The sequence below is a fragment of the Chrysoperla carnea genome, chromosome 1, assembly GCF_905475395.1.
Source record: "Chrysoperla carnea chromosome 1, inChrCarn1.1, whole genome shotgun sequence".
In the NCBI taxonomy this organism is placed as follows: domain Eukaryota; kingdom Metazoa; phylum Arthropoda; class Insecta; order Neuroptera; family Chrysopidae; genus Chrysoperla; species Chrysoperla carnea.
Genome location: NC_058337.1, coordinates 87,015,740 through 87,041,923, shown reverse-complemented (window position 1 = coordinate 87,041,923; position 26,184 = coordinate 87,015,740). Strand labels below are relative to the sequence as shown.

At 29.5% G+C, this 26,184-nt stretch overlaps 1 protein-coding gene across 2 annotated transcripts in view; it reads right to left on the bottom strand.

The window, feature by feature from the left end:
• The window catches only part of LOC123303817 (glycerophosphocholine phosphodiesterase GPCPD1), a 43,129-nt gene extending 18,475 nt beyond the window's left edge, over positions 1-24,654 (bottom strand). For both annotated transcript variants that reach the window (XM_044886310.1, XM_044886311.1), the window contains exons 1-3: positions 24,452-24,654; positions 20,077-21,223; positions 19,711-19,936 (exon numbers count right to left, since the gene is read on the bottom strand). In XM_044886310.1, the coding sequence (XP_044742245.1) occupies positions 19,711-19,936; positions 20,077-21,200 (1,350 nt within the window). In that variant the 5' untranslated portion in view covers positions 21,201-21,223; positions 24,452-24,654. The remainder of the gene's footprint in view (positions 1-19,710; positions 19,937-20,076; positions 21,224-24,451) is intronic.
• Positions 24,655-26,184: the final 1,530 nt, after the last annotated feature.

The window sequence follows — 26,184 nt, the reverse complement described above, 5'->3', positions numbered from 1 at the left end:
TAGATGGCGCCACTGTCAATAGTACAATTTTCACTAGATGGCGCTACTGGCGCAAATGTCTTTCCATTTTTCTCGAAAATTCTGGAATGTTCCATGGATTTCTATCGAATTTTCTAGAATTTTCTCGAACATTCTGGAATGTTCTATGGATTTCTATAGAATTTTCTAGAACTTTCTCGAATGTTGTATGGATTTTTATTGAATTTTATCAAACTTTCTCGAACAATCTGGAATGTTCCATGGGTTTCTGTCGAATTTTCTCGAACATTCTGGAATGTTCTATGGATTTCTATCGAATTTTCTAGAATTTTCTCGAACATTCTGGAATGTTCTATGGATTTCTATCGAATTTTCTAGAACTTTCTCGAATATTCTGGAATGTTCCATGGGTTTCTATCGATCTTTCCCTTACTTTTCCGTACACAAAGAGAGTGTAGACATAATATTGGGATCGGCCAAAAAAATCTTACTGTTCCGTACATACAGAGAGAATTTAAAAAAAAAATCTTTCATTTAACAATTTTGATATTTAAATGTGCAAAAACAACCCAGCGAAGCGGGTTTAACAGCTAGTTATATCATAAAAACTCTCATATTCTCTAAAAAGTTAAAAACTCTGCAATTTTTCAGCTTTGTTAAATGAATTGAAACAAAAGGAAATCTTTTTATATTTCAACTGGAAAATAAGGCGAAACTACTAACGCAACTGGCAGAGGTTCTGTCAAAGCATAATTTGTTTGTTAAATTTTCAAAAATACCGTGTTTCATACTTGTTTATATGGCTCTGCAGAAAACGGCGTCTCTGCAACTTTGAATCGTACTAGCGGCTATAGCCCCCAGACCTTAAAAAGCACACATACATGCTCAATTACATCACGCTGAAAGGGAGTCCGTGTAAGGCAACACACAGGACAGTAACTTTATCATTTTATGAAATGGTATAACTTTAAAAGAAAATTTTATCATTATTAATTATTTAAAAGTATAATATATTAATAATAAATATTTATATAGTTAAAGTTTGTGTAATAAGAACTTATAAACTAAAATGATATGTTTTAATATCAATTTCCTTTTGTTTATATCAAAACAATTTCTTTGTCTTATTTAACATGGGTTCACATTTTTATTCAAGTGAATCGAAAGTTTTTAATTTCTAAAAATTAAGTACATTCACTACATTTGTTTTGAAATGTAAAGTACATCATTCATTGACGATTTTTTGCTTTATAAGAACTCAGATTACATATACTTCAAAGTTCTTGAATTAGTTCATACGAGTACTTAAATCATAAAAACAAATTACTTTTCAAGAGGAAAATTTTTTTAATGAATCTTCGACTTTCAACTTTCTTATATTTTCCAATATAAAATACTTGGATCTGATGATGTAAATTTCATTTGTAAATGTGTAAAAAAAATTTTTCGGCAACAAACACATTTAGATATTAAAGATATAAACCTCCATATAATTACCGAAACGTTAGATTCTTTCGAATTTTATTTTAGAAGGTAAGAAACATTTTTTGGAACAAGAGCCACTATTGTACCATCGACATCAATTGGTAATCGGAAAAATTATACCGAAAAAATAGACCCAGAGTATTGTTGTAATTACGAGTTGGTTAGGTTGAGTTTGTCGACTATCGAAGAGTTGGATAGGTTCTGAAGTTTTCACTCCTTGCGTTCAAAAATGGGACACTATTACAGAAATTATTTCGTTTTATTTTTTCCTAAATTCCAATTAATTATACTTATCATTCAGAAGTATTTAGACACACGTTTAAAGTATTAAAGGAAAATTATGATTGATAAAAGCCAAATAATGGCATACAAAACAATATAAAAAAATACATTATAATATTTTTTTAAATGCTCTACCATGCATGAATTGTATTTTTATGGGTAACATTCATATATATTCCAGAACATTCTAACGGGATATATTATTTTTAATTACAGGATATAGTAAATTTTTAATGCATGTAAATAATTTTCAAATTTAATTAAGATTGATGGATGGGTCTCTCATTAAATTTAATATGATCGTTTATATAAAAATTTCCTCTTCACTGTAGGTAATAGGTTTCAATAATAGATATCTAAATCGAAGCGTTTCGACATTCTTATTTTGTTTTTTTTAATCATGACCATTACAGAAATATAAAATGATTGTTCAGAGAATTTTTGCAAATAAATACCATGAGCGTAAGAGTAATGATAATAAGAAATAGGTAATTTCCCTCCCCCCTGGTAAAATTGCCCGGTTATGCCTTTAATGGTTAGAAATGCTTATTTTGAGGGGCTAAAAGCTTTACTTTAGATTTTTTGTGTTTTGTGATTTTTAAACTTTTTCAAATATCCATAGGCTAAAGAGAGAAAAATTGGGAAATGCATCGCTAGGAATGTGCTTAGGCTGCGCCAATGATGGCTATATCTGTCTATTGCTCATTTCAGTACTATAAGAGGATTTTTTTATCCACCTTGAGACGTGTAATACCACCTAATGGGATATCAACGCAGACAATATTCGAGATAATCAATTAATCGAAAGGTTGTTAAATCTAATTTATCATAAAATTAGATTTGGGTGAAACATTTTGAAATTTTCCTTTTTATCATTGTCTTTGCTATCAAACAATCGCAATAAAAAATATGTTGGTTGGATGTACATACATTGGCCTTCAATATCCATTACAAAAAAATTACATAGAAATCATGGAAACCGGCAAAAGTCTACAATATTCACTTATTGTTAGTACAGATTTTAAGAATCAACCTAGCTCTAATAAATTTCAAGAATGTGGAGTCCTGGTCCCGGAATTAAGCATATTAGTGATAGCTAGCGAAAAATTGACATCACAACTGAAAAGACTGATCCAAAATTAGTGGGTTTCAAAAAAAATCTCATAAAATCGGATCGAATTTGCCTGTGTTATCAAAAAAATTGAATTTTTTAACTTAATGACGTCATCAGAATCCAAAAAATTTAATTTTGCTCTATCACATCCAAATTTTATCCAATTTCGATAAACATCATTTGAGTTATACTTTTCAAATTTATGAAAAGATAATTTTATGAATAATATTCTTTGCTTTTAATTTCTAATACAATGTTTTTGAAGCAAAGCTAAAAAAAATCACATAGCGAAGTTGTTTAGTTCATTAGCTTCAAGCGTTAAAGAGTTCAAGCAATCGTATTGACCACTAATTTGGCCGAAGTACTGACGGAACCCAAAAATGATTATATGCTATTTTTTACTTAACGGAATGAAAAAGTGGAATATTTATTTAATAATTTTATATACGTACTATATATATAAGTATGTAGAGGATGTTCAGTGACTCGATAGCCAAGGTTTCAGAGAGTATTCTTTTGAAAATTCATACCTAACTCCTCTTGTCCATTATCTTTGGAGGCATATAAAAAATCTAGTTTATTCAAATAATTCACAAACCAGAGATGAACTAATATTATTGCTCTAGCTGCATCCATATGGGTCGACCCAGATCCTCTTCAGATAACTACGTATTCAATTATTAGAAGAGCAATATTGTGTTGCGAGGCAATGGGAAGCATTTTGAACCAAAATTTTGATTACATTTGTGTTAGCAATACAAAAATTTTTAATTAAGATACTTGTCGACACTATTTTTTTCACAGGCTAAGAATAATGTTGGATGTGAGATCGTGAAGTTGCAGAATTACTGGTCGTTTAGATCGCGAATTAATCAGCTGCAAAGTTCGTGATTTCGAGGGTCAAAGCACGTACCTAAAACCCACTGTCCTCCCAGCTATTTTTTTACAACATAAAAAACTCTCTATCAACAGAAAAAAAAGTAGGAAAGTTAAGAGGAAACGTTTTTAGAAAAAAAGCACCTCGTCGTTTTATTTTCGAGATATTAATTTTGACGTAAAGTGGTCAAAATTGGGAACTTAGGAATTAATTATATCATGTTTTAAACGGTCAAAATTTTTGAAACTTTGGAATTTAATAGTAAGCTCTATTTTAAGTCTGTGAAAAAAAATTCGTTAAATTCTGTCAAAAAGTGGGTTTTATCATAGGAACTGCAAGAACGATGCTGGAAATATATTAATAAAACATTATACTACTTTACTCAACAATGTTTTTACTTTATTGGTTAAATTTAATAGTGCATATATAGGTCGTTTGAAACCAAAGTGGCATCGAATAAGAGAGAGTGTAGATTTTAGTGCACATACATATTCATCTACACTCTCTCTTGTTCGGTGCCATTTGGTTTGAACGAACTATAACTTCTTAATTATTAGGTTTTGGACAAAAGTATATAAGCCACTTTCAACTTAAAATTGCCAATAATATATGCTCTTAAACTATGGCCATCAAGACACGGGACACCCTATATATATATTTACATAAGAATATTTGCACGTCTACGATTCAAGTTATTAGTAACGTAGTACTAGTCATTGACATGAGAAAATTGAAAAAAGAAGATGGTAAAAAAATAAAAAGTGACACGTGTTCCCCTCCGGCACATTAATTAGGACTTTGTGCCTTAGTGTATGATATGTTAGTGTATCGTGTGATCAAACAAATAGTGGGAAGTTATGTGTTTTATATTTATGACTTGAAACCTTGACTTTATTTTTATTAATCAACACATAAATAAATATGTGTTGATTACAAAATCATTATAAATTTAAATAAATTAAATTAAATTGATTTATTATTAATTAAACACCATATTGGGCGACTACCAAATATATATTCACACAATATATTCCAATAAAGTGACCTAACTGCAATATTTAATGTTTTAAGCAGTTAAAATATCCGTAGCAGCTGTAAAGATGCAATAATCTACGTATGCAAACACTGCAAACTATGTAGCGGGTTTAATGATTGAAATTTAGAAATCTACCCATCCTGCCGGTTTGCACTCATAATACTTTAGACTCAACATCATAGAATAACGATAGATAGACTCAACGTCTATCCCACGATCATAGAATAACGCGGCGTCAAAAAAATATATTAAAATAGGCCTCCCCCAATGAAACCCATAAGTTTCTGCTTTTAGCTTTTGTAGACCATTGTTCACCTGCAAATTTTATAAGTTCGTCACGCCATCTTGTTAGGGATCACCCTCATTTTCGAGTACACTCATATGGCGTCCACACGGTGGAGCGTAATATTAAGTTTGTCTCTTATTCGTGCCCAGCCCAATGAAATTTTAGTTTTTTATGAAGATCACATCTTTTATTCTCGTTTTAGAACGTCTGAAAGAACATCTCAATTTACCCAACCTTTTGACACCAAACACACTTCGTTCCATACTTCTCTGCCAGATCTTTAAATTTGCTACATTTTTTTTCGGTAATGACATTGTGTGTAGCTCACGTGACAATATCGGAAGAATACAAGAGTCGATAACTTTTCTTTTCAGAGAAATTGGAATTTTGCTTTTCAATATGTTCTTAAGTGACCAAAATCTCCTCCATGCATTGGATTCGATGTGTCACTCCAATGTTGGAATTTCCGTCAAAACTATTTGTCCCAAGTATTTATATAATTCTGTGCTCACATTTGACAATAGTTTCGTTTTATCGGAATTTATTTTAAGTTTATTTGGCAACTTGTTTGGCATATAAATTAAGCTGGTTTAACATGAGCTGCAGATCTTGAATTCCTGAAGATTAATTAACGTCAACTCACCTTCTTTATTTGCCTTTATAATTACGCCTATAAAGCGGGGATTACATAAAGCAAATTTACTAGCTGGAAGTTGGCAAAAAAATATTTTTTTAAATTTCACACAGCTCCTTTACTAACAATTTTTATTAGAATCAGTTAGTTTTTAGCTAGTTACCCATTCGTCAGCAAGTAAAGTTGAAAATAGCTTTACTGTCTGTTATCTACTTGTTAGATAATATTAGCATGATTACATTGACGAGTTTACTAATAGCAAGTAAATTCTCCCCATAACCCGAAAGTGTTAAACCAAAATATTCGCTTCTATTAGCCCTAAAACAAGTTGCCAGTCGTTTAAATGAAGCTATTTATGTAAAATAAATTTTGAGTTATTAATAAATGTTATGCAAATATGTAACGTTAATATAGTCAATGTCGTCAACCTTGTAGTTGTTCGAATTTGATGACCTCGATTAGCCAAACTTTTTACTTCTCCGTGACATTCGAGTGTCAAATTGTTTAAGGTCATGAATATGCATACATTGTAAAACTATTTATTCCCTCCCCCACCACTCTCTCCTGTTGTGTACTGTAGTTACGATACTTTTAAACTACAGCACTGTTATTTGTGTGTGTGCATATATTCGTTGTGTGCGTAGTCATGGTAGGGGACAATAAAATCGATGCCAGCGCTTTAAGTGAAAAATTTTGGAGTTAAAGGGGGCTGTTATGACTAATTTGCAATTCTTTACATGTTAATATAATAGAAATGTCAAATTAAAATTATTGAAACACGAATTAATTAAACTTAATGCATTAAAAATTGTGAAAATAAGAAATCAAATTGAACAAATATTATTTTTCAAATGTAAATTATCATAATTATTTATTTAAATTTGTGAGACAAGAATATTAAATTTTAAATATAAGTCTTAAATGCAATTCATACAATTATATATGCATCCATACAATTCTATAATTAAAGTAGTGTATCGTTACCATGGAAACGAAACTCACGCACGGAGCGAATACGCACATTTTTTTTTAAATCTAAATATAATCATTCAATTTATGTAGCCCTTAACTTGGATTAATTTGTTATTCAATGAAATATCTAAAAATAAATAACTCTATGCAGTTATTAAACAATTAAAAAAAACATATTTCATTTTAGTTATTCTTGTTTTGATTGATTTTAATATGCTTTTATTAGATTGTTCCAATGATCCAATAATCAATTTAAGTCAAAAACAGATCTTATTCAGATATGTTTTCTTATCTAGATGTGTAACTTGCGAAATAGAGTAAAAAATGTAACATGCGTGCATTCTGGGCGAGAGGCGGAAGAAGCTAAAATGATCTTTTTTATGACAAACTAGTTGACCCGGCGAACTTCGTACCACCTAACAATGAATGTCATGTTCGCTTAGCAATTGTAACTTAAAACATAAACTACCGCGACATAGCCTTCACTTACCCTGCCCTCACTTGTCTGCCCCCCCCCCCTTTGTTCAAAATTTCATGGGGTTTTTGGAACGGAACCCTTATGGTACTTAATTATCATGAATATAAATGTACTTGGACAATCCAAGTACAGGAAATATGGAAAATTGAAATAATTCAGAGTAATTGTTAAATTTTATAAATAGAAGATTATTATACACATGTAACGTCAATTAGCGGTAAAAAACTTCATATTTTTCATTGCCATTGTCAGAAAAACTATTAAAATCAATTTATTGATTTTATATATAAAACATTGTTTTGTAATAATTTATGAAATTAAAAACCTATTCCAATTCTTTCACGATGCGTAGGACAAAAGTCTACCAAGAATCGAGGTTTAATACACCAAATAAAATTGTATAAAAACAAAATACACTGTATCTAGATTTGCTCAAATTAGAGCGAGAGTTTTTCTAGCTATAGACTAGGTCCCGTATTAGGAAAAAAACTTTTTTGAGGTACACATTTCGTGACCATGGGCGATGGGTTCGAAATGTTATAACTTGTATCTTTATTATTTTTCGAATTACTTAACAATAAAGCCAATTTTTTTTGTTTTTTTCTAATTTTTTTTTTTTTTCATTTAAATTGCAATATTTTGAAAACTATATATCCGAAACTGTTAAAACTTTTTGAGCATGTTGTCAGTACCTAAATAAAAAAAATTGGAAAGTTTTAAATTTCCCGTGGTAAATTTATCAGCTTTTGAGCTGAATAAAACATAAAAAAACGGTACGAGAAACTTTCTTTTCATTATAATTTCATTAATTTTCGTGCAAATGACTTAAAAAAACATTTTTCATTTTCAAGGTTTTTTATAGTAATTTTAAAAATGTATGATATATTTTTTTGAAAAACGCCAAATTTTTCAGTTATTGAACCTATTAAATACTCCGAATTTCAATTGCCAATAACTCGGGAAGTACTGAGGCAAAAGCGCCACTAGGCGTCATATAACTTTTGATCTAAAGGGTAAAAAAAGCTTAATCCCAAGTTTTCTGATAAATCGGAGATAACTCAAAAAATAAATTGTTTAATTTAAAAATATTTAATGCATGTTTTTGAACGCTACGCAATTAATTCTGAATACGTACTGATGACGTTTAGGTACTAATGAAACGCAAAGTGTAGGTTGATATTTGGCACTTTGGCATAAGCGTGTGTTGGCAATGTATTTACTATTAAAATGAAAAATTTATTTTTAAAGTTGTCTGATAATTGTCTATTGAAAACGGTAAATATTTGAAAACTCTATAGACGTACTACAGTTCTATTTAAAATTTACGCTATTTTCTTAAGAAAAAAATTTTTCGAGTAAAAATAACTTTTTCTATAATAAAGAATACAAATTAATACTAAAAATTGGGATTTAAGATTTAAAGTGCCACAGGACAGAATATCTAGGAGGTCGATTTTCATTTAATTAGATTTTTTTTTAAATTATCCGCCATTTATTTGAATTTCAAAAATTTCGTAATTTTTGAAAGCATTTTATGTTTCGACGTTTCATAAGACCACTAACTGAAGCTGATTGCAAATTTTCAACTCCGTATCTATTATTATTTGCACCCTCGCGGGTACACAGTGATGTATACGAAAAAATGTTTCAAACAAAAGTTGATTATTTTTTTATAAGAAACATTTTTTACGTTTAAACTTTTGCGAACCCAAGACCCAATTGACCTATGTTATTCATTTACAAACTCAGACTTATTTTTTAAGAAGTGAGCAGGCTAGAGGGACGGACAACGGACAGATATACGGACGGACAATCGGAAACGGACTCATTAGGTGATTTTATGAACACTCATACTAAATTTTGTTCGTATCATCAATATTTTTAAGCGTTAAAAACTTGAGACCAAAATTAGTTTATTTTGATATACAATTTGGCAACCATCTCGTTAGCCATTTATAATATATAAAGTAAAACGTTCTTATGCATAAAACAAAGAAAACAACACATGAACGAACCCGCGTTCAACAACATAAATAGCATGCATGCTTTATCCAAACTTTTATGTATGTGTATAGTGCGTGCCATCATTTTAGTAAATATTCAATTTCTTAGCTCCCATATGAGAAAAGGTTCTATCCTACGTAAATTGTCTTTGTTCTTTGGCCGAATATAATGTTTTCATCCTGTGCCAATGCAAAATATAATAGTTTACAAACAAACAAACAAACAATTTTTATAAACACGGGGACATTAAGTACAAAATATTTAAATTAAAAAATTGTCCTTGGCATATTTAAAAAAATAGTTTAATAATCTAATTTTATACTTCAAAGTTATCAGGAGAAGGGGAGGTGCTAACTTTAAAGCATTACAAATAATATTATTAACTTTCTCGTACAAAAATGTTGTTTTCATCCCGAAAATGGGGGGGGGGAATGTATGATATCTTGATTTTTGTCGCGGTTTATCCCGAAGAAATTATCTTATCAATTTGAAATTTTATCTGACTGTGAAAAATTAAGATTGGTATTTAAATTAGAACGTAGCGTTAAGGATAGTTTTGAGGAGAACAAGAACAAAAGCATATTTTCTTTCAGTCTAATACGGTTATTATATTTAGATTTTAAACGGAAACAAAATTTTAATAAAAACATTTGAATTTTGTTTCCCTAGTTACGCTAATAGAAATCACATATAATTTTATAGTTTAAACATTTAGAATGGTAAAACACGTGCATTTTTTGTGACACAGAGGAGTGTATCTACATAGTTTACCGAATACTTGAATGACTTGCCGAAACATATTGATAATAATATATATATATTCGAAATAATATAAAGTTTACAATAATTTAGAAATGATTCATCAGTTCTGAATAATTAATTTATTGATCTGGATTCCAAAGACCATATCAACCATAACCTGATATAATAAATAATTAAAAATAAATAAGATAATAGTAGCATTAAAATATTAGCGTATTTAAACTATCGTATTATTTATAAAATATCGTTGTTGTCTAGCATTGATAAAATATAAATAATATTGTTTATATAAAGTAAGTCTTTATATAATAATATTATTATTTTGATATTTTTATTATTTTTAAAATTATTATTGTATAACAATACAGGAAACCCGTTAATACGCATATTCGTACTAATTTGTTTGCTAAAACCTAAAAGAACGAAATTATTCTCATAAAGATAATATCATAGAGTTACAAAGTTCGTTTTTGCCTCAACGTATCTACCTTCTTGTTCCATACATATAATTGTTCTTTTACAAAATTGTTTAAATACACGCCCACATATCTCGAGAGTGATTTCTTGAACTGTTTCCCTTATTATCTGTTCAAAATGATGAACATTTCTAAACGACCATTAACATTCCAGTCGAAGATTTTCAATTTTTGGACAGGCTGTACATTCGATGTCAAAAGTGAACAGCTGAATGTTAATATTTTCAAGAGCAGAGATTTTTATAAAGAATAACTTTTTTTCGTAAACTTTATAATAAAAAAGTTTTCCATATGTAGCCAACTTAAGTAGAACACCCTGTATACAAAACAGGTGTTGTCGTCTGCACACTTGATTGTTGTTGGATTTATTATTGGCTGTGAGACAGAGAGGGAAGAACACCTATCAGTTATGTCTCTTTCTCTGCGGTTAAGAATTCACTCATTGCGTTTCCTATGTCTACACATCTCTATGGTATTATATTTCTATTGTTATTCTACATATCCATAAAAATACATACGTAAATTTTGAAACAAAAGGGCGTAAACGTAGGTTTGATTTCTATTCCTGTTTTTGGAGAAAATCATAAACAAAAGTTATTGTAACCAGGATAAGTAAAGAAATTGTACCACCCATTCGCTTTGCCGGGCTTAAAAGTAAAGAACACCACGTTAAAGCTTTCTCCTTCTTATATCCCTTCTATAACACTGGAAATACGGATAGGGATTGTTTTAAACATAGTTTTACCAAATTCTTGTTCATTTAATTTACGTAAGGGTCATAGTAGCATTTGAACAGTTTTTTAGCAATCGGGAATAAGTAGATACGCTGCTCTTCTAAATTCAATAATGAAAGTGCCTCGAGATTTCTTGATATCTTCTCTAGTAAACAAGTCGTATTGAAGTCAAAATCATCGATTTTCATCAGAAAGCTGAAGAGGCGAGTTTATCGACTATTATTGATAAAAAAATTCGCTTGATATGTTGGTGACAATTTTTAAAGCCAAGGCTTCATTGAGCATGTTAAAGCTATATTTTATCAAGAAATATCACACTGAAAAACAGCCACTAAGAAAACTTCCCAAAACTTACAATTTATGAAATATTTTTGGATAAAATACATGACATAGAGGCCAGCGAATATTCTACGATATTATTTAATATTATGTATTTGTATGATTTTTTAATTCAAGTTCAACTTTTACGTATATTAATTTGTTGTCATGTACAATTACAATGACGTTTTTAATAAACACGTTTTGGATAATTTATAACTATATACCTGATCGTCAATATCAGTAAATTTTTGTACATTGTCATTTATGAGTCTTTTTATCTTTTGTTTTAAAAATTAATTAGTCATGACAATTGCCGATTTATTTGTGACAAAATTATACAGTAAAATTGTAAGAAGTGTAGCATCTTTTAGCAGTGCTTGAAATCGACAAGCTTGATTTTGGTTGAGTTCCAAATGACCGCATTTTCGCTATAGGTCTCAAATTTTTTATGCTGATAAATTAAATTATCTTTACGTCTACTGTCAGTTTATCTCAAAAAGTACAAAAAGTACTAAGTCCCATATTTATATTTTGATACCGAAGCATAAATGTTGGACTTTCTGCCTCCCAACAGAAGCAGAAAGTATATCTAAAATAGTATACACCTCACGAGTAGAAAGTTTCAGAGCCCTGAACTGCGCGATATGATGTCCACGGCTTCGCCTCGGGCATCTTATCGCGTAGTGCAGAAATCTCAAACTTTTAGCCCTTGTAGTATAATATACTATTTTTTCTCACCTTTGTAAAAGAGCAATTTAATTTTTTCTTTCAAACTTTTGTTTTCTCATTCCGAATATACTAGTAGTAATAATACCCAGGTAATCAATAATCTAACAACAAAATCATGAATTCTGTCAATATTATCTATAATAGATAGGCAAAGAGGAGAAACTTAGTTACGTAAGCAAATTAATATCGATACTTGATATATAAAATGAAGGCGTGCGTACAGCAAAAAACATCGCCAAGGATATTCTAATCTTATCATTAAATTTTGCATCATTTACCATTGTAAAAACATTTGAAATAACAAATTTTAATTTGTTTGTTTGTTTTTAAAAATGGTGACGTTTGTATGATTCGATTATCAAGTATAATCGGATAGTAATAGTAATAAAAATATTTTTAGTTCCTAATTTATAAAATAATAATAAATACAAAATATTTTAAAAAAGAAGACACAGTTTCAGAAACATTCGATGTTTGTGACCGCTATATACGAGCTATAGGAAGTGATACATCAAAGTACCCTATTTTTTCGAAATGTCGTACTTTTTTTATCTTTCTCCTATTCTCTCCAGCTTTCAATGTTTTACAATTTTTAAACATAGAAATTTTTTTATATTAGAAGGGATTTATAAAAGATTTTTTGGACTAGAGGGGGGCAAAATAGAAATTTTGACCAAGCATTTGGCAAATCCAGGTTGTGCAATTATCCTGACCTGTACTCTTCTCAATAAGTCTACAGACTAGGCCAAAACTGAAGGCAGTAACGGAACTTGTACCTATCATAATAAAAATTTTTAAGCAGTATAGTACGCATGCACTTTCTATAATATTCTTTATGAATTTGATTGAACATTGTCAGCGTTAAAATGATTTGAAAATAACTTAGGTAATAAACAGTGGAATATTAAAGGGGAAAAAAAAACCTATCAAATTACGATGAGGAAATAGGAATATGTCTAAATTGATGTTATATATCTGAAAAATAATAAATATAGTATTTTTACCTATGAAAAGTTACAAAAAACCACAATTTTGCACAATTTATTTGGTGGCTAAATTGTACAGTTAAAAAAAGAAATTGCAGTTTTAGACTGCTGAGCTGCAGTGATCATGTATTAATAACGGTTTGATAAATTTTACGATTTTACAAGGTTGGCTACCAGTCGTCATAGCTCATAATTCATTGGCTCAAAATTGAAAAGACATATCTTTTACTATCTAGATCAAAATCAGTTGAATGGACCCTATCATTGCTTATAGCTCAGGCAAGATCACGTGATAAACGCTGATTGATTGAAAAAGAATAATTAATGATTGGCCATCGGTCATCAAGAGTGCACAATAAAACAAATAATAAAGTTAAAAATTAACGAGTAACGTAACTTCCGAGACAATAATCAAATACGATTAATCAATCGAAACTATAATAGACAACTACAATAGAATAAAGCCCTACTTGGGGAAATCATTTTCAAAATAAATTATACAAATTTTTTTTGGCGCCCAAAATTATCTGCTGTCGATACTGTAGATTAAATTTAAATTTAGCCACTCTAGCGGTTGCAATATCAATTACTTCAAACTTCATTTCAATTGATATACGTCAAATATGTATCTAAATCTAAGCACATAAGAAAATTGTTACCCAGATAAGGATGTAAGTTAAGTTTGTTAAATAAATATGTATAACATTAACATAACCCCGATTGAGGATTATATTCTCAAATATAAACGTTTTTTATGATTATCTTGAATACAAGTTAGTATAAGATTTGAATAAAAATTTGTTTGTTAACCAGTGATTTTTGGATGGAATCTTAAAATTTGGTTTTACCCCGGAGTCATTTCAGCTCTATTTTACGCCCGGATGGCCTCGCCTATCGCGATTGAAATACCTATTAATAAAAAAAAATTTAATCAAAGACAAATAAACGAGTACAAATGTAAAAGGATTTCAAAATCTCCTTTGTTTATATAATAAAATAAAATAAACAAAACAAATCTAAATTTGGAGTAACATGCAGCCATCACAGGACTTATAAATTGAAATTGATTAATTTGTAACAGTAAATAGGTATATCAAAAAACTAATAAAGAATGTAAGTTCAAAGTTCAAATCCATATTCGAACATAATAAAAACACTTCCTTAATTCGATAAGATAAATTTCATAATATGAAAATAATTACGAAGATTTATGTGCACTGCACTATCAATAATAATTACTATTAATTTATAGATTATTATGAATAAAATAGACGCTATACACAAAAATATAATTCCGTGCTTATATCCGCTGTTTGGAGAGTATTAATAGATAGTTAAGCCCCATCAGATTTTCGCCTGCAAAACTCTAGATTACGATTCCGATTACACGAGTTCTATGATTCGTAATCAGCGAACAAAAATACCCCTCAGAGCACAGTTTGTACGATAAATACTTAGTCTAACTTTTTTGTGCCCAAAAAAAATTAAGTGAATGAAATCTTGACTAAAAATGACACGATTTTCGGAATACGTGACAAAATCCGTTAATCTGACATCAGATTCATAATCAACGACCAAAAATACCTCCTAGATAACAGTTTGGACGATAAATACTTTTTTGTTTTTGTGTCAAAAAGTGGAATTTCGTGTAAAAAGTGGCACGATTTTTGGAAAACATGGCAGAAATCATGTTATCTGACATCGGATTTGTATTCAGCGACCAAAAATACGTACTAGATGACAATTTTAAAAGAAATAAGCATTTTGATTCAATTGACATTAACATTCAAATGGTGTCAACATGAAAATTGATTTAAAAAATTGAATCAGATATTTGCCTGGCATGCTCCTGATCCTGATTAAGGAAAGTTTTTTGAAGGGGAATATGCATAGAAATCGAGCCTGAAATTATTATTTGCCGATGGATGCAACCGTATGTAGTCCTCAATATGACCCTAATTCGTAATTCCTAATGGATCTAGGGATCCTTGATTTGAATAATACAAATGTTTCGAATTTTGCAACAACAAAAATTAGTTAAAAAATCAAAAAGGTTAATAAAAACATTGACTAGATTTTGGCATAAAGTTACCATTTTACGAGTTATAATAGTAGTGTATGTTCAGCAGAAAAACGCGCAGACGCCTTGACGAAATTTATTTCCTATTGTGTACTTTTTCTTTAAGAAAAGAAAAGATTTAATAACTGTATTGAAAATTATTTGTAAGTAGTTCAAAAATATTATAATTCTGTTGCTAACAATAAATAACACATCGTTGATAAATAATTAAAATAAATAAATTTAAATGGATCATTGATAAGATAAAATTTAAACATTATTAAGAAAATTTTCAATACAAAGTAACAATAAAAAGCGTAACATTAATTTTGGAATTATAATGATTACAAGGTGTCGATGGAATTGTTCACAAAAAAATCTTTAACCATTACATTACCTAAAAATTACGTAACTGTTATTGCAGACTACTAATTAAGGTAGTATGATAGTATCGAAGCCATAACACTCACTTTAGTCAAATCAGCAATAATTTTTATACCGTGTATATGAAATATATCAAGGTATACTAAGTTTAGTCCACAGTTTGTTAAGCTTAAAAATATTGATGGTACAAACAAAATTTTGGTATAGGTGTTCATAAAATCACCTAATTAGTACATTTCCAGTTGTCTATCCGTCTGTCTGTCCGTAAGCACGATAACTAAAAAATGAAAAGAGATATCAAGCTGAAATTTCTGGTTTTTCTGAAAGATTTGTTTTAAATTTAATTATCATATAAACTTCATTAAGGTAATGAAAACCACAGTGAACTTGGATATATATTTTTCATAGAAGATAAAAAGTTTTTAATATTAATTTAAAAACAAGTGAAAATAACCAATTGACTGAGTTAATTGTTGAAATACCATGTATAGACAGTGTTTACTACGCAACCGTTTGTTTTTGTACGTTATGTAAGTAAAGAAAGACAGCCACTCTTAGATAGCCACACTCACACACATATATCTGATATTCCCATATAATACATACTATATAATTTTCGCCCTTACGGGTAAACAGTGATGTTTACGAATAAATGTTTCAAAAAAAGATGTTTATTTTTTATAAGGATTATTTTTTTCATTTAAACTTTCTGTCTATCTCTAACTGTTTACAAGACCCAATTGACAAAGTTGCTCATTTACGAAATCGACCTCACTTTTATATCTCTTTTCAAGTTATCGTGTTGTAAGACGTACGGACAGACAGACGAACGGGCAAACGGAAATGAATTTTATGAACACTTATACCAAATATATGTTCGTAGCATTAATATTTTTAAGCATCACAAACTTGGGAACAAACTTAGTATACCCTGATATATTTTATATATACATGGTATAAAAATGTAAATCTTATATATCAATTACGCAATATATTTAAAAGTTAGTTCAATGATGATAATAGCTCTGAAAATTTATAAAAAGACTTTTTTGTTTTTGAAATAGAATTGAAAAATTTTAAAGCTTTCAATTATGATGAAATAATCAATTTAATTGAAAATGATTGATGTCAATGAATAATAATAAAATAGATCAAATACTAATATTCAAAACTATTTAAAATAATAAAAAAACAATTATTAGTTAGAATATTTGTGCTATATTATTGAAAACGTCATTCAAATTGATATGAATTACTTTTAGAAAGAAACGATCAAATTTGAGACAAATATTAAGCATTAAGTGTAGTAAAAATTTCCTCTTTTACAAAATCAGTAATAAACAAGTGAAAACAAACAATTGACTGAGTTAATTGTTGAAATACCATGCATAGACAGTGTTGATTACTTTATCACATTACACACACATACATGTCACACATACGTATCTGATATCCCCATATAATACATAGTATACAATTTGCGCCTAATTTGCGCCCTCTCGGCTACACAGTGATGTTTACGAAAAAAATTTTCAAACAAAAGTTGTTTATTTTTTTATAAGGAAGATTTTTACATTTAAACTTTTGTTCTATCTCTAACGGTTTTCAAGATAGGTCCTACGGACCCATAGATCAAGACCCAATCGCCCTATGTTGCTCATTTACGAACTTGACTTTACTTTTTACGTCCTGAGTACGCTGTAAAAATTTCAGCTTGATATCTTTTTTCGATTTAAGTTATTGTGTTGGCAGACAGACGGACAGACAACCGAAAATGGACTAATTAGGTGATTTTATAAACACCTATACCAAAATTTTGTTCATAGCATTAATATTTTTAATCGTTACAAACTTGGGACTAAATTTAGTATACCTTGCATGTTACATATATGCGTGGTATAACAATATGATTTGCTAATTCTACTGTCACCTATTGAATATTTATTAACAATGCTCAAAAATTAAATTAATTTTTTATTATTTATTTTAAATAAATTGTATGTTGACAGAATGTTTTGTGAAATCATGAATCATATGTACCCACAGGTGTATTTTAAAATACAGGGAAATAATTAAGATCGTGAGATATAAAGAGTTCTATGTTCAATGATTATTACATACTTGAAATTTTTGGCTTCCTTTTGGCGAGTCTACTAAACTTTTCTCTACGACGTTTTTCGAAAGTACTGCGTTTTCAATTGAGCATGATAACGACATATTTATGCTATTTGTGGGACACTATGCCAACTTAATAACATTAATAATTATTAAATAATTCAGCAAAAGTGAAACATGTATGTATTCAAAAATAAAAATACTTAAGTACGGCATGTTCGAGGTGGTAGACAAACTCATCGTGCAGTATTTTTGTTGGACAAAATATTTTATTGTTTAATTATTATTAATGTTATCAAGTAACATTATTATTGGAATTGTAAGGTTTTATAGGGCTGAATTGATAAACAAAAATATTTTTACAGCTTTCAAGGCATTTTGCTCTTCTATCCAGAAAAAGAAATTTATCTTGTTATAAACATTAACATCAGATATAATAATCATACTAAAACCTAATTATATTTTAGTGTCAAATAAAGATGTTAGATTTGTTGTACAATAAATATTACTCATCAAACTGTTCAAAATGGTTCCAAACGGATATATTTAAAAATGAGCTTAAAGTACAACTTTGTAATGGCTCGCTTAATTAAAAATACAAAGATTACATAAAAAAAAGGTTTAAATTATTTTGTGAAATTAACATCATCTCGATAAAGACTCGATGTGATTCTTCTTGATTTTGTTTCTAACGTTTTCTACATCATACATTAATGAGCGGTTACGATCACACTCTTTACGACCCGTTAACGTACGACGTCGTGGCATTTTCTTGTTAAATAGAAATTAATAAATAACTCGATAATTATAATAACAATAATTGAAATATGTTGATTGCTAGAGATTGATGGTAAGTAATCTGGTGGTTTAAATTGAAACTACTGTAAAAACTTTCTATTATAATTAGTACGAATTATTGTCGCCAGTTGCCGGGTTGCAACTCCCAGTTATTAGTAATTCGCCATGGGAACTGATTCTAGCGTTGTCTAGTGATAGAAAATAGAAGCTGTCTATGACAAGTCAAATTTATGCATGGCTATGATTGGATTGTTTATTTATATTTTGATAATGAGTGAAATAATAAAAAATAAATTATTTAAACTATGTGATTTATTTCTGTTGAAATTTGACTTGTCATAAACAGCTTCTATTTCCTACCACCAGACAGCGTTAGAATCAGTTCCCATGGCGAATAAGCCTTGTTTATGTTGATTAATATTGGGAAAGACCTATAGATGGCAATACTAACTTAAAATACAGTTTATATTAAAGACATATACATAAAGGTTCACATATAGAACCATTTTTGATGGACACTCGTCATAATACTAGAATCCCTAACCATACAGAATAGTATAACAAATATTATGAAGTAGAGCTTCAACAAATACTTATTTTATAGAGCACAACTTATAAACCATTACAAAGTTGTACTACTATTGATGCTTGGGTCATCTTTGGGTGAATTTTTAAATTTCACCCAACTATATATTACACGAATAATAAACTGACCAAATATGCATTATTTAATACTTGATGAAGTCTACAGACGGAGCCATGCCATGTCGATATATTTCCTCTAGTATCACCGTCCCCATTTATGGAATTTTAGGACAGATCTTTAAAAATAAAATAAATTCTTAGGGCAGCTTTCTTCCTTAAGCAAATTTATGACAATATTTTTAATATTATCATTGAACTTTTGTCCTAGAATTTAGAAAATCTCTACTCTTAGAATTTTGTGACTGTGGAGACTGTTGCTCTATTCTTAAGAACTTTCAAATTTAATGGATTCGAAAATTTTGAGTGGAATCTTATTCATATAACAAAACTGTGGAGTCTTCCCAAGTAATTAATAGTAATAATATGATCAAAATAAAACTTAATCTATTATAATAATTTTAAGCACTGAATAATTTTTAAAAAATACAATAAGTGAAGTTTTCAAAAATTTTTAAAACTAATTAATTAAATAGTGAAATAAATATTTTGTGTACCTTCAATAAATGCAGTTGTTCCAATGTTAAATCTTTAACCGGCAATTCCAACATATCAGTATCTTCGATATGTTTCTTCCGTTTCATCGCAATCATCACATAAAAATCATGATATATAATTGGTATAAGATCTTTACTCAATTGTACATCAAATTCAACAAAATCGGCACCATGCGATATGGCTGTCTTCAATGATGCAATGGTATTTTCACGTACTTCAGCACACCTGTGTAGACAGATTTATTTTGTGTGTTTTTCATTTTTAAATCATTCATAAAATGCGCACTACCAACAACTCTGCTCTCTCAAAACAAAAGCTAGCGCAATCATTCAACAATAAAACACGTAAGACCTTGTGAGTCTCACCTTTTAGTATCAACGAAGTTACATCCAAGACCACGATGTGCCACATCCAGCCCAGCCCATGATTGTTTCCAATGGCGTGCATATGATATTTTAAAATTACAGTGTACTTCCTTTAATGGTGTTATCACTAAATATTCTAATTTCATTTCACCTAATGGCCGTTGTTTAACACTAGTGATAGGAACTACCATATGTCCTTCGGATTTCATTGAGCTAGCTAAAACGTAACTGAATCCAACATGGTATGGTGGGTCGCTTTCTTTGGATGCGCGTGAACTGTACACATAAAAATCGAATAAATATGCTACATTTTGTGGTTGAACCACACTTATTTGGAAAATTAAATAATCATCCTTTTCATAAGCTACACCAAATTGACCTTGTAATTGAAAATTGTTCTCCTCTTCGGATTTCATCGAGACAACTTCGGTTACTGTATGTATCGGTGGTTGTGTAAATTCTGTATCCATACTTAGCGATTCCTCGGTACCAATATCATTTTGAATGATTGGAGACTGAGGCTGATCATGGCAGTTTTTCATCAAAACAACTGGTGTAACTTTTACGAATAATGTACGACCAATTAACTTTTGTTGCCAAACAGTAATTGGATTATTAAATAATTTAAATTGTATGATTGTATCACGATATGCCCAACCGCGATCCACACGTCCTGAGTCATCGTAGTAACCAAATTCTTCTGGTTCATCTTTGGCTGATGGTGATTCACCGATTAATTTTGGTATAGTGCGTGGAACTAAATTTGTTTCCCATTTTCGCACAACTGCATGAGGGCATGGTGCAATAAATGTGACGACACAATACCTATATTCAATGGTTTCATACTTTGGTATAGAAAGAACTTTTGACCAATAGGTTCCAGCCTTTGGATCATGAACTTCTTGTAATGGTACACATTTATCCACTTCCCAATTACCTAGCTCTTTACAATTACCCGTAACACATGGTATTTCACCTGGACGCAGATCATTTACACGTACTTTGTAAAGCCATTCACGCTTCTCTGCATAATTTGTTGTATCGATAATTGGTGGTTGTTCTGCCTCGATTGTTGCCCGAATTTTTGCATTTTCCTCTGGTTCTAAGAAAAACCAGCGTTGCATTGCACACACGAATGTACAAAATTCTACAAAAAAAAATATTTTTCATTAGAATTTTAATTTTTACACAAAAGTAAGTAATTATCTGGATAGTATTTTAAACAGTCACTAAAATTTAATGACTTTTACGTTTGAATCGAATATTGTTGTCAGAAGAGTTAAATAAAAATAACACTTCTAAGAATTTTGACCAGTTCGTCTTCGAAATTGTATCTGGTCTTACTGGTCTCGATAGATAGAATTATTTACTTTCATCTGATTATAACAGAAACTGTGTCCAAAACACAAGATAATTTTTTTATGGCAGGACGTAAAAAGTGAGGCTGAGTTTGTAAATAGATCAATTGGATCCGTAAGACGCATTTTGAACACCGTTAAAGATACAACAAAAGTTAAAAATATAAAAAAAGTTTGAACACAAGAAAACCGTCTCTTGATAAATTTTTAGTGTGTCTTTTATTCAAATGAATGGCAGGCAGTAAAACATTATTCTCTTTATTTTGAAAACAAATGCTAATTTTTAACTATGCTTTATGCATGTTATTTTATACATTTTTCTGTTACTTGTGGCTGTATATATGTTCCCTATCATTGGCAGACTGTAAAAATTGTTTATTTTTTCTGTCACTATCTGACATTCTATTTTTTAGATGTAGCGATAGCGAAAAAGTATGGAAATTGAACGGATGCGCATAATTACATCTTTTTATTTATAACAAAAAAGTGCCAAATTTACTTACAACCAATCTTTCTTATCTGCAGATTAAAAGAAAAATAATTTTTAATTTTATGATTTAAAAAAATTGCACTTTTTTCATAAATAAGATATAAATATGATTAATACAGAATGGAAACTTTTGATTTTCTTTAAAAGTTCAAAGCTCAAAAGTAAATTTTTAAATTATCATTGATAAAATAATGGAATTACAATGTACTCAATCAAATATATATTAAACATTAATGACCATAACATAATTGGTTCAAAAATAAATCCAAATGGGGGTGAGTGGTCGGTTCTTTAAGTTTAAAAACATGATTTTTTTTTTGTTTATTGACCTTGATCTAATCAACAAAAAATAAATTATTCCCTCTAGATATTTAGTTAGCTACCTGGACAAGACCAATTATTAAATTCTTTTATACACATGATATTAGAATTTAGCTACTTATTAAAACTATTATTGTTTATTTGCGTGTAAATTTGGTTTACGCTAAAAACCGTTTAAATGTACTTGCTGTAGAAATTAAATTTTAATGTTCCGTTTTTATACCATGTATATATGAAATATACATAGTATATTAAGTTTAGTCCCAAGTTTGTAACGCTTAAAAATATTAATGCTATGAAAAAAAATTTGGTATAGGTGTTCATAGAATCACCTAATTAGTCCATTTCCGGCTGTCTGTCTGTCCGTAGGCACGGTAACTCAAAAATGAAAAAAGATATCAAGCTGAAATTTTTATAGCGTGCTTAGGACATAAAAAGTGAGGAGAGTTTGTAAATGAGCAACATAGGTCAATTGGGTCTTGGGTCCGTAGGACCCATCTTGTAAACAGGATGGAATATCTTGAGATAGAACAAAAGTTTAAATGTAAAACATGTTCCTTATAATATAAATTTACAACTTTTTCTTGAAACATTTTCTTGTAAACTTCACTGTTTACCCATGAGGGCGCTAATTAGGTGCAAATTTTATAGTACCTATGTATTAATATTTCAACAATTAACTCAGTCAATTGTTTGTATATATATTAATAACAAGTGAAAACAAACAATTTACTGAGTTAATTGTTGAAATACCCTGTATAGAAAGTGTTGAATATCAGTGCTTACATTATCTTTTTTATAAATTAGAACAGTACAAAACCAACACAATTATGGAGGCAGTCACCCCCAATTTATTTGGTTTTCGAAAGTATTTTTCTAGAATTTTTTTCGTTTCCTGAGAATGATTCATAAAACCATTGGTTGAAGATAACTACCTGCAAATTTTCAACTCAATATCTTTTATGGTTTTGGAGAAAATGGACAACAAACTTTTGTCTTAACTTGCGCACTCACGGGTAAACATTTAAGAAAAAATGTTTCAAACAAAAGTTGTTTACTATTTTATAAGGAAATTTTTTATATTTAAACTTTTAGGGCCCCAAGACCCAATTGACCTATATTGCTTAACATTTATGACCTCAACCTTACCTTTTACGTCCTAAAGACGCTACACAAATTTCAGCTTGATATCTCTTTTCGTTTTGGAGTTATCGTGTCCACGAACAGACAGACAGACAAACAAAAATGAACTGTTAAGTGATTTTATGAACACTAATACCAAAATTTTGTTTGTTGCATCAATATTTTTAAGTGTTACTAACTTGGGACTAAAATTAGTGCACCTTATATACAGTTTGTATACTTAAGTTGGCTACATATGGAAAAAGTTTTTTATTATAAGGTTTACGACAAAAAGTTATTCTTTATAAAAATCTCTGCTTTCGAAAATTTTAACATTCATTTTTAAACAATATGAATTTTTAAAAAATCAACCAATTTCTTTAAAAAGACTTCAGTATGAGTTTTGGCCATTCAGTGTCCGTAACTATAAGGACATTTTTTGTGAAATCTTATCGAAAGTAATTCAAGTACCACATCAAATTTTAATATTAGGTACGTGAAATCTACATTATTTTGGTTACACAAACGCGCTTTATTTTGGGGGAATGTTTACAATACAAAGCAGTCGACCAAATTATTCCGAAATTGAAATTTTACCTTGAATTCCCTTGAGTACCAAATTTCAGTAAGTAAATTGAATTAAGTTTTTTCTCTTGAATTAAGATTTTGGAACTTTATACCGTCCATAAAAAATGAATATTTTTGGTATACAAATGTCAAAAACACATTTAAGAAATTTAGCTGATGCAATTGAATATTTCTAAAAATAATTTCCAAAAAACTGATTATTGTTTATTTGGAGCTTACATATGGTATCCAACGATTGTTTCTGATTTCACATTCTTGCTATTTTTTTTTAATTATTTATAATTGCTGTGTAAGCTCTCTAGGAAGTGAATAAAAATTTATAACAACTTAAATGAAGCCCCTTATTTAATATCAACATTAAAAATAAAAATTCAATAAGTTCGTGAGTTACACACGTGTCGAAAAATGTAAAAAAAATGACAACATCGTCGCATCACAATAAAGAAAATGTTAAAATACCATGCCAAAAAATAATTAACAAATAGAAAATACTTACGATTGAAAATTAACCAATAACTTCTAAAACTGAATACAAATAAATAAAATTTATAATGTATAATGTATAATAATACATTCACAAAAAAATAAATAAATATTTACTAAACTCTAAAAATTATTAGAACCGCATGATTATTTTTATAAAAATTAATAAATATAATTTCCCCTTTTAACAATTGTACGTATGTTCACTTTATTCTCTCTCCAATGTTATGTTTGAAGTTTGAATGTCAGCATTGTACAAAAAATGACATTTGCTTGAGAATAGTGGGGATAATGAATTTGTACAGAATGCTCCAACAAAAATGATACCCTATTATGTCATTCACTCGTTTTACTAAACGATTTCAACTTTTTTTCTCATTTTCATCAATCGACATAATAAATAAAATTAACCGTCTGTTTCCTAATCTCCCCATACATCCAACTCATCTTTACCCTTGACTTGACTTCTCCTGAACCTTCTTACCTTTCCCCCTTCAGTGCCAGGTAGGCTTTCAGAATCTTTCTAAGATTTTTATTAGTTCAAATTTTACTACTCTACGCGGTGGATTGACATATATTTATATGAATTTTTCGAGTAAAATGGTACTCAAAAAAATGGTAAAAGTCATTTTTGGGGGGTTCGAATAGATAAAAAGAGTTGGTCTCAATACAAAACCGTTCGAATTAGTGCCTGGTCACTCGGTAATATTCATGGGAATATTTTACATTTTGAGTTAATTACACCCTTAGCTCATTAAGGACATAGAATGAGTATCTTTCCGTACAGTGAGAGGTGTACCAACATCTGAGGTAATTGTTTGGGTCAGCTAGGAACATTTATCAAAAAAATTATTTTATCAAAAGAATATAAGGACATTTATCAAAAAATATACATTGAATATAGTGGCATTTATCAAAAAAACATGCATTGAATATCAAATTTTCATATCACAAAATGTTGTAGAGAAAAAAATCGTGATTTCACTGAATTTTTGCACTTTTTGTCTTAAAAAAATACTTATTACGTATCACTTTACATTTTTTCTTACGAATCTACAATGACAAGTATGATAACAACACTTTGTTTTGACATTTCTACACCGCCGTCATGATAGATTTGACCCAAGCAATTACCTCAGATGTTGGCACAAATCGTTTGATTTTCAGTCTATGTAACTTAATGTTACATCATAGTTTTACTGCGAGTACTTAGTGTACATAATAGTTTTACAGCGAGCTTTTAACAAAAACTAACACGTACTAGATTTAAAATTCTTGAATTGCATTATTATTTTTTCTAATTCAATATCTATCTTCCTGAGGCACATACATTATCTTTCTCTAGCTAGCTACAGAAAAAATAATACACTTTTTTTTTGTGCGCTCACACAAGAGTGAACGCGCATTGTTATTTTGAACAAGCCCATTGTGTCACGTTAGTATACGTAACTTTTGTGATGACAACCTATATATACTTATAAATATTATCTTTCGTATGGTAATAGAATGACGTATGCTATCATTGCATTATTTGTAAACATACGACAACTTAAAAAATCAAAATAATTCTATTCGATTGACAATAAACGCTGACCGATGTAATCATATAAAGCGATAAAATATTAGAGACAACAAGTTCACAACTTAAAATTTAATTTAATATTTACAAACTGCCTTGTTACTTTCTATCAAACCTTTCTATATAACTAATAATGAATGATTACCTTTATGTAGCAGGGGCGTAGC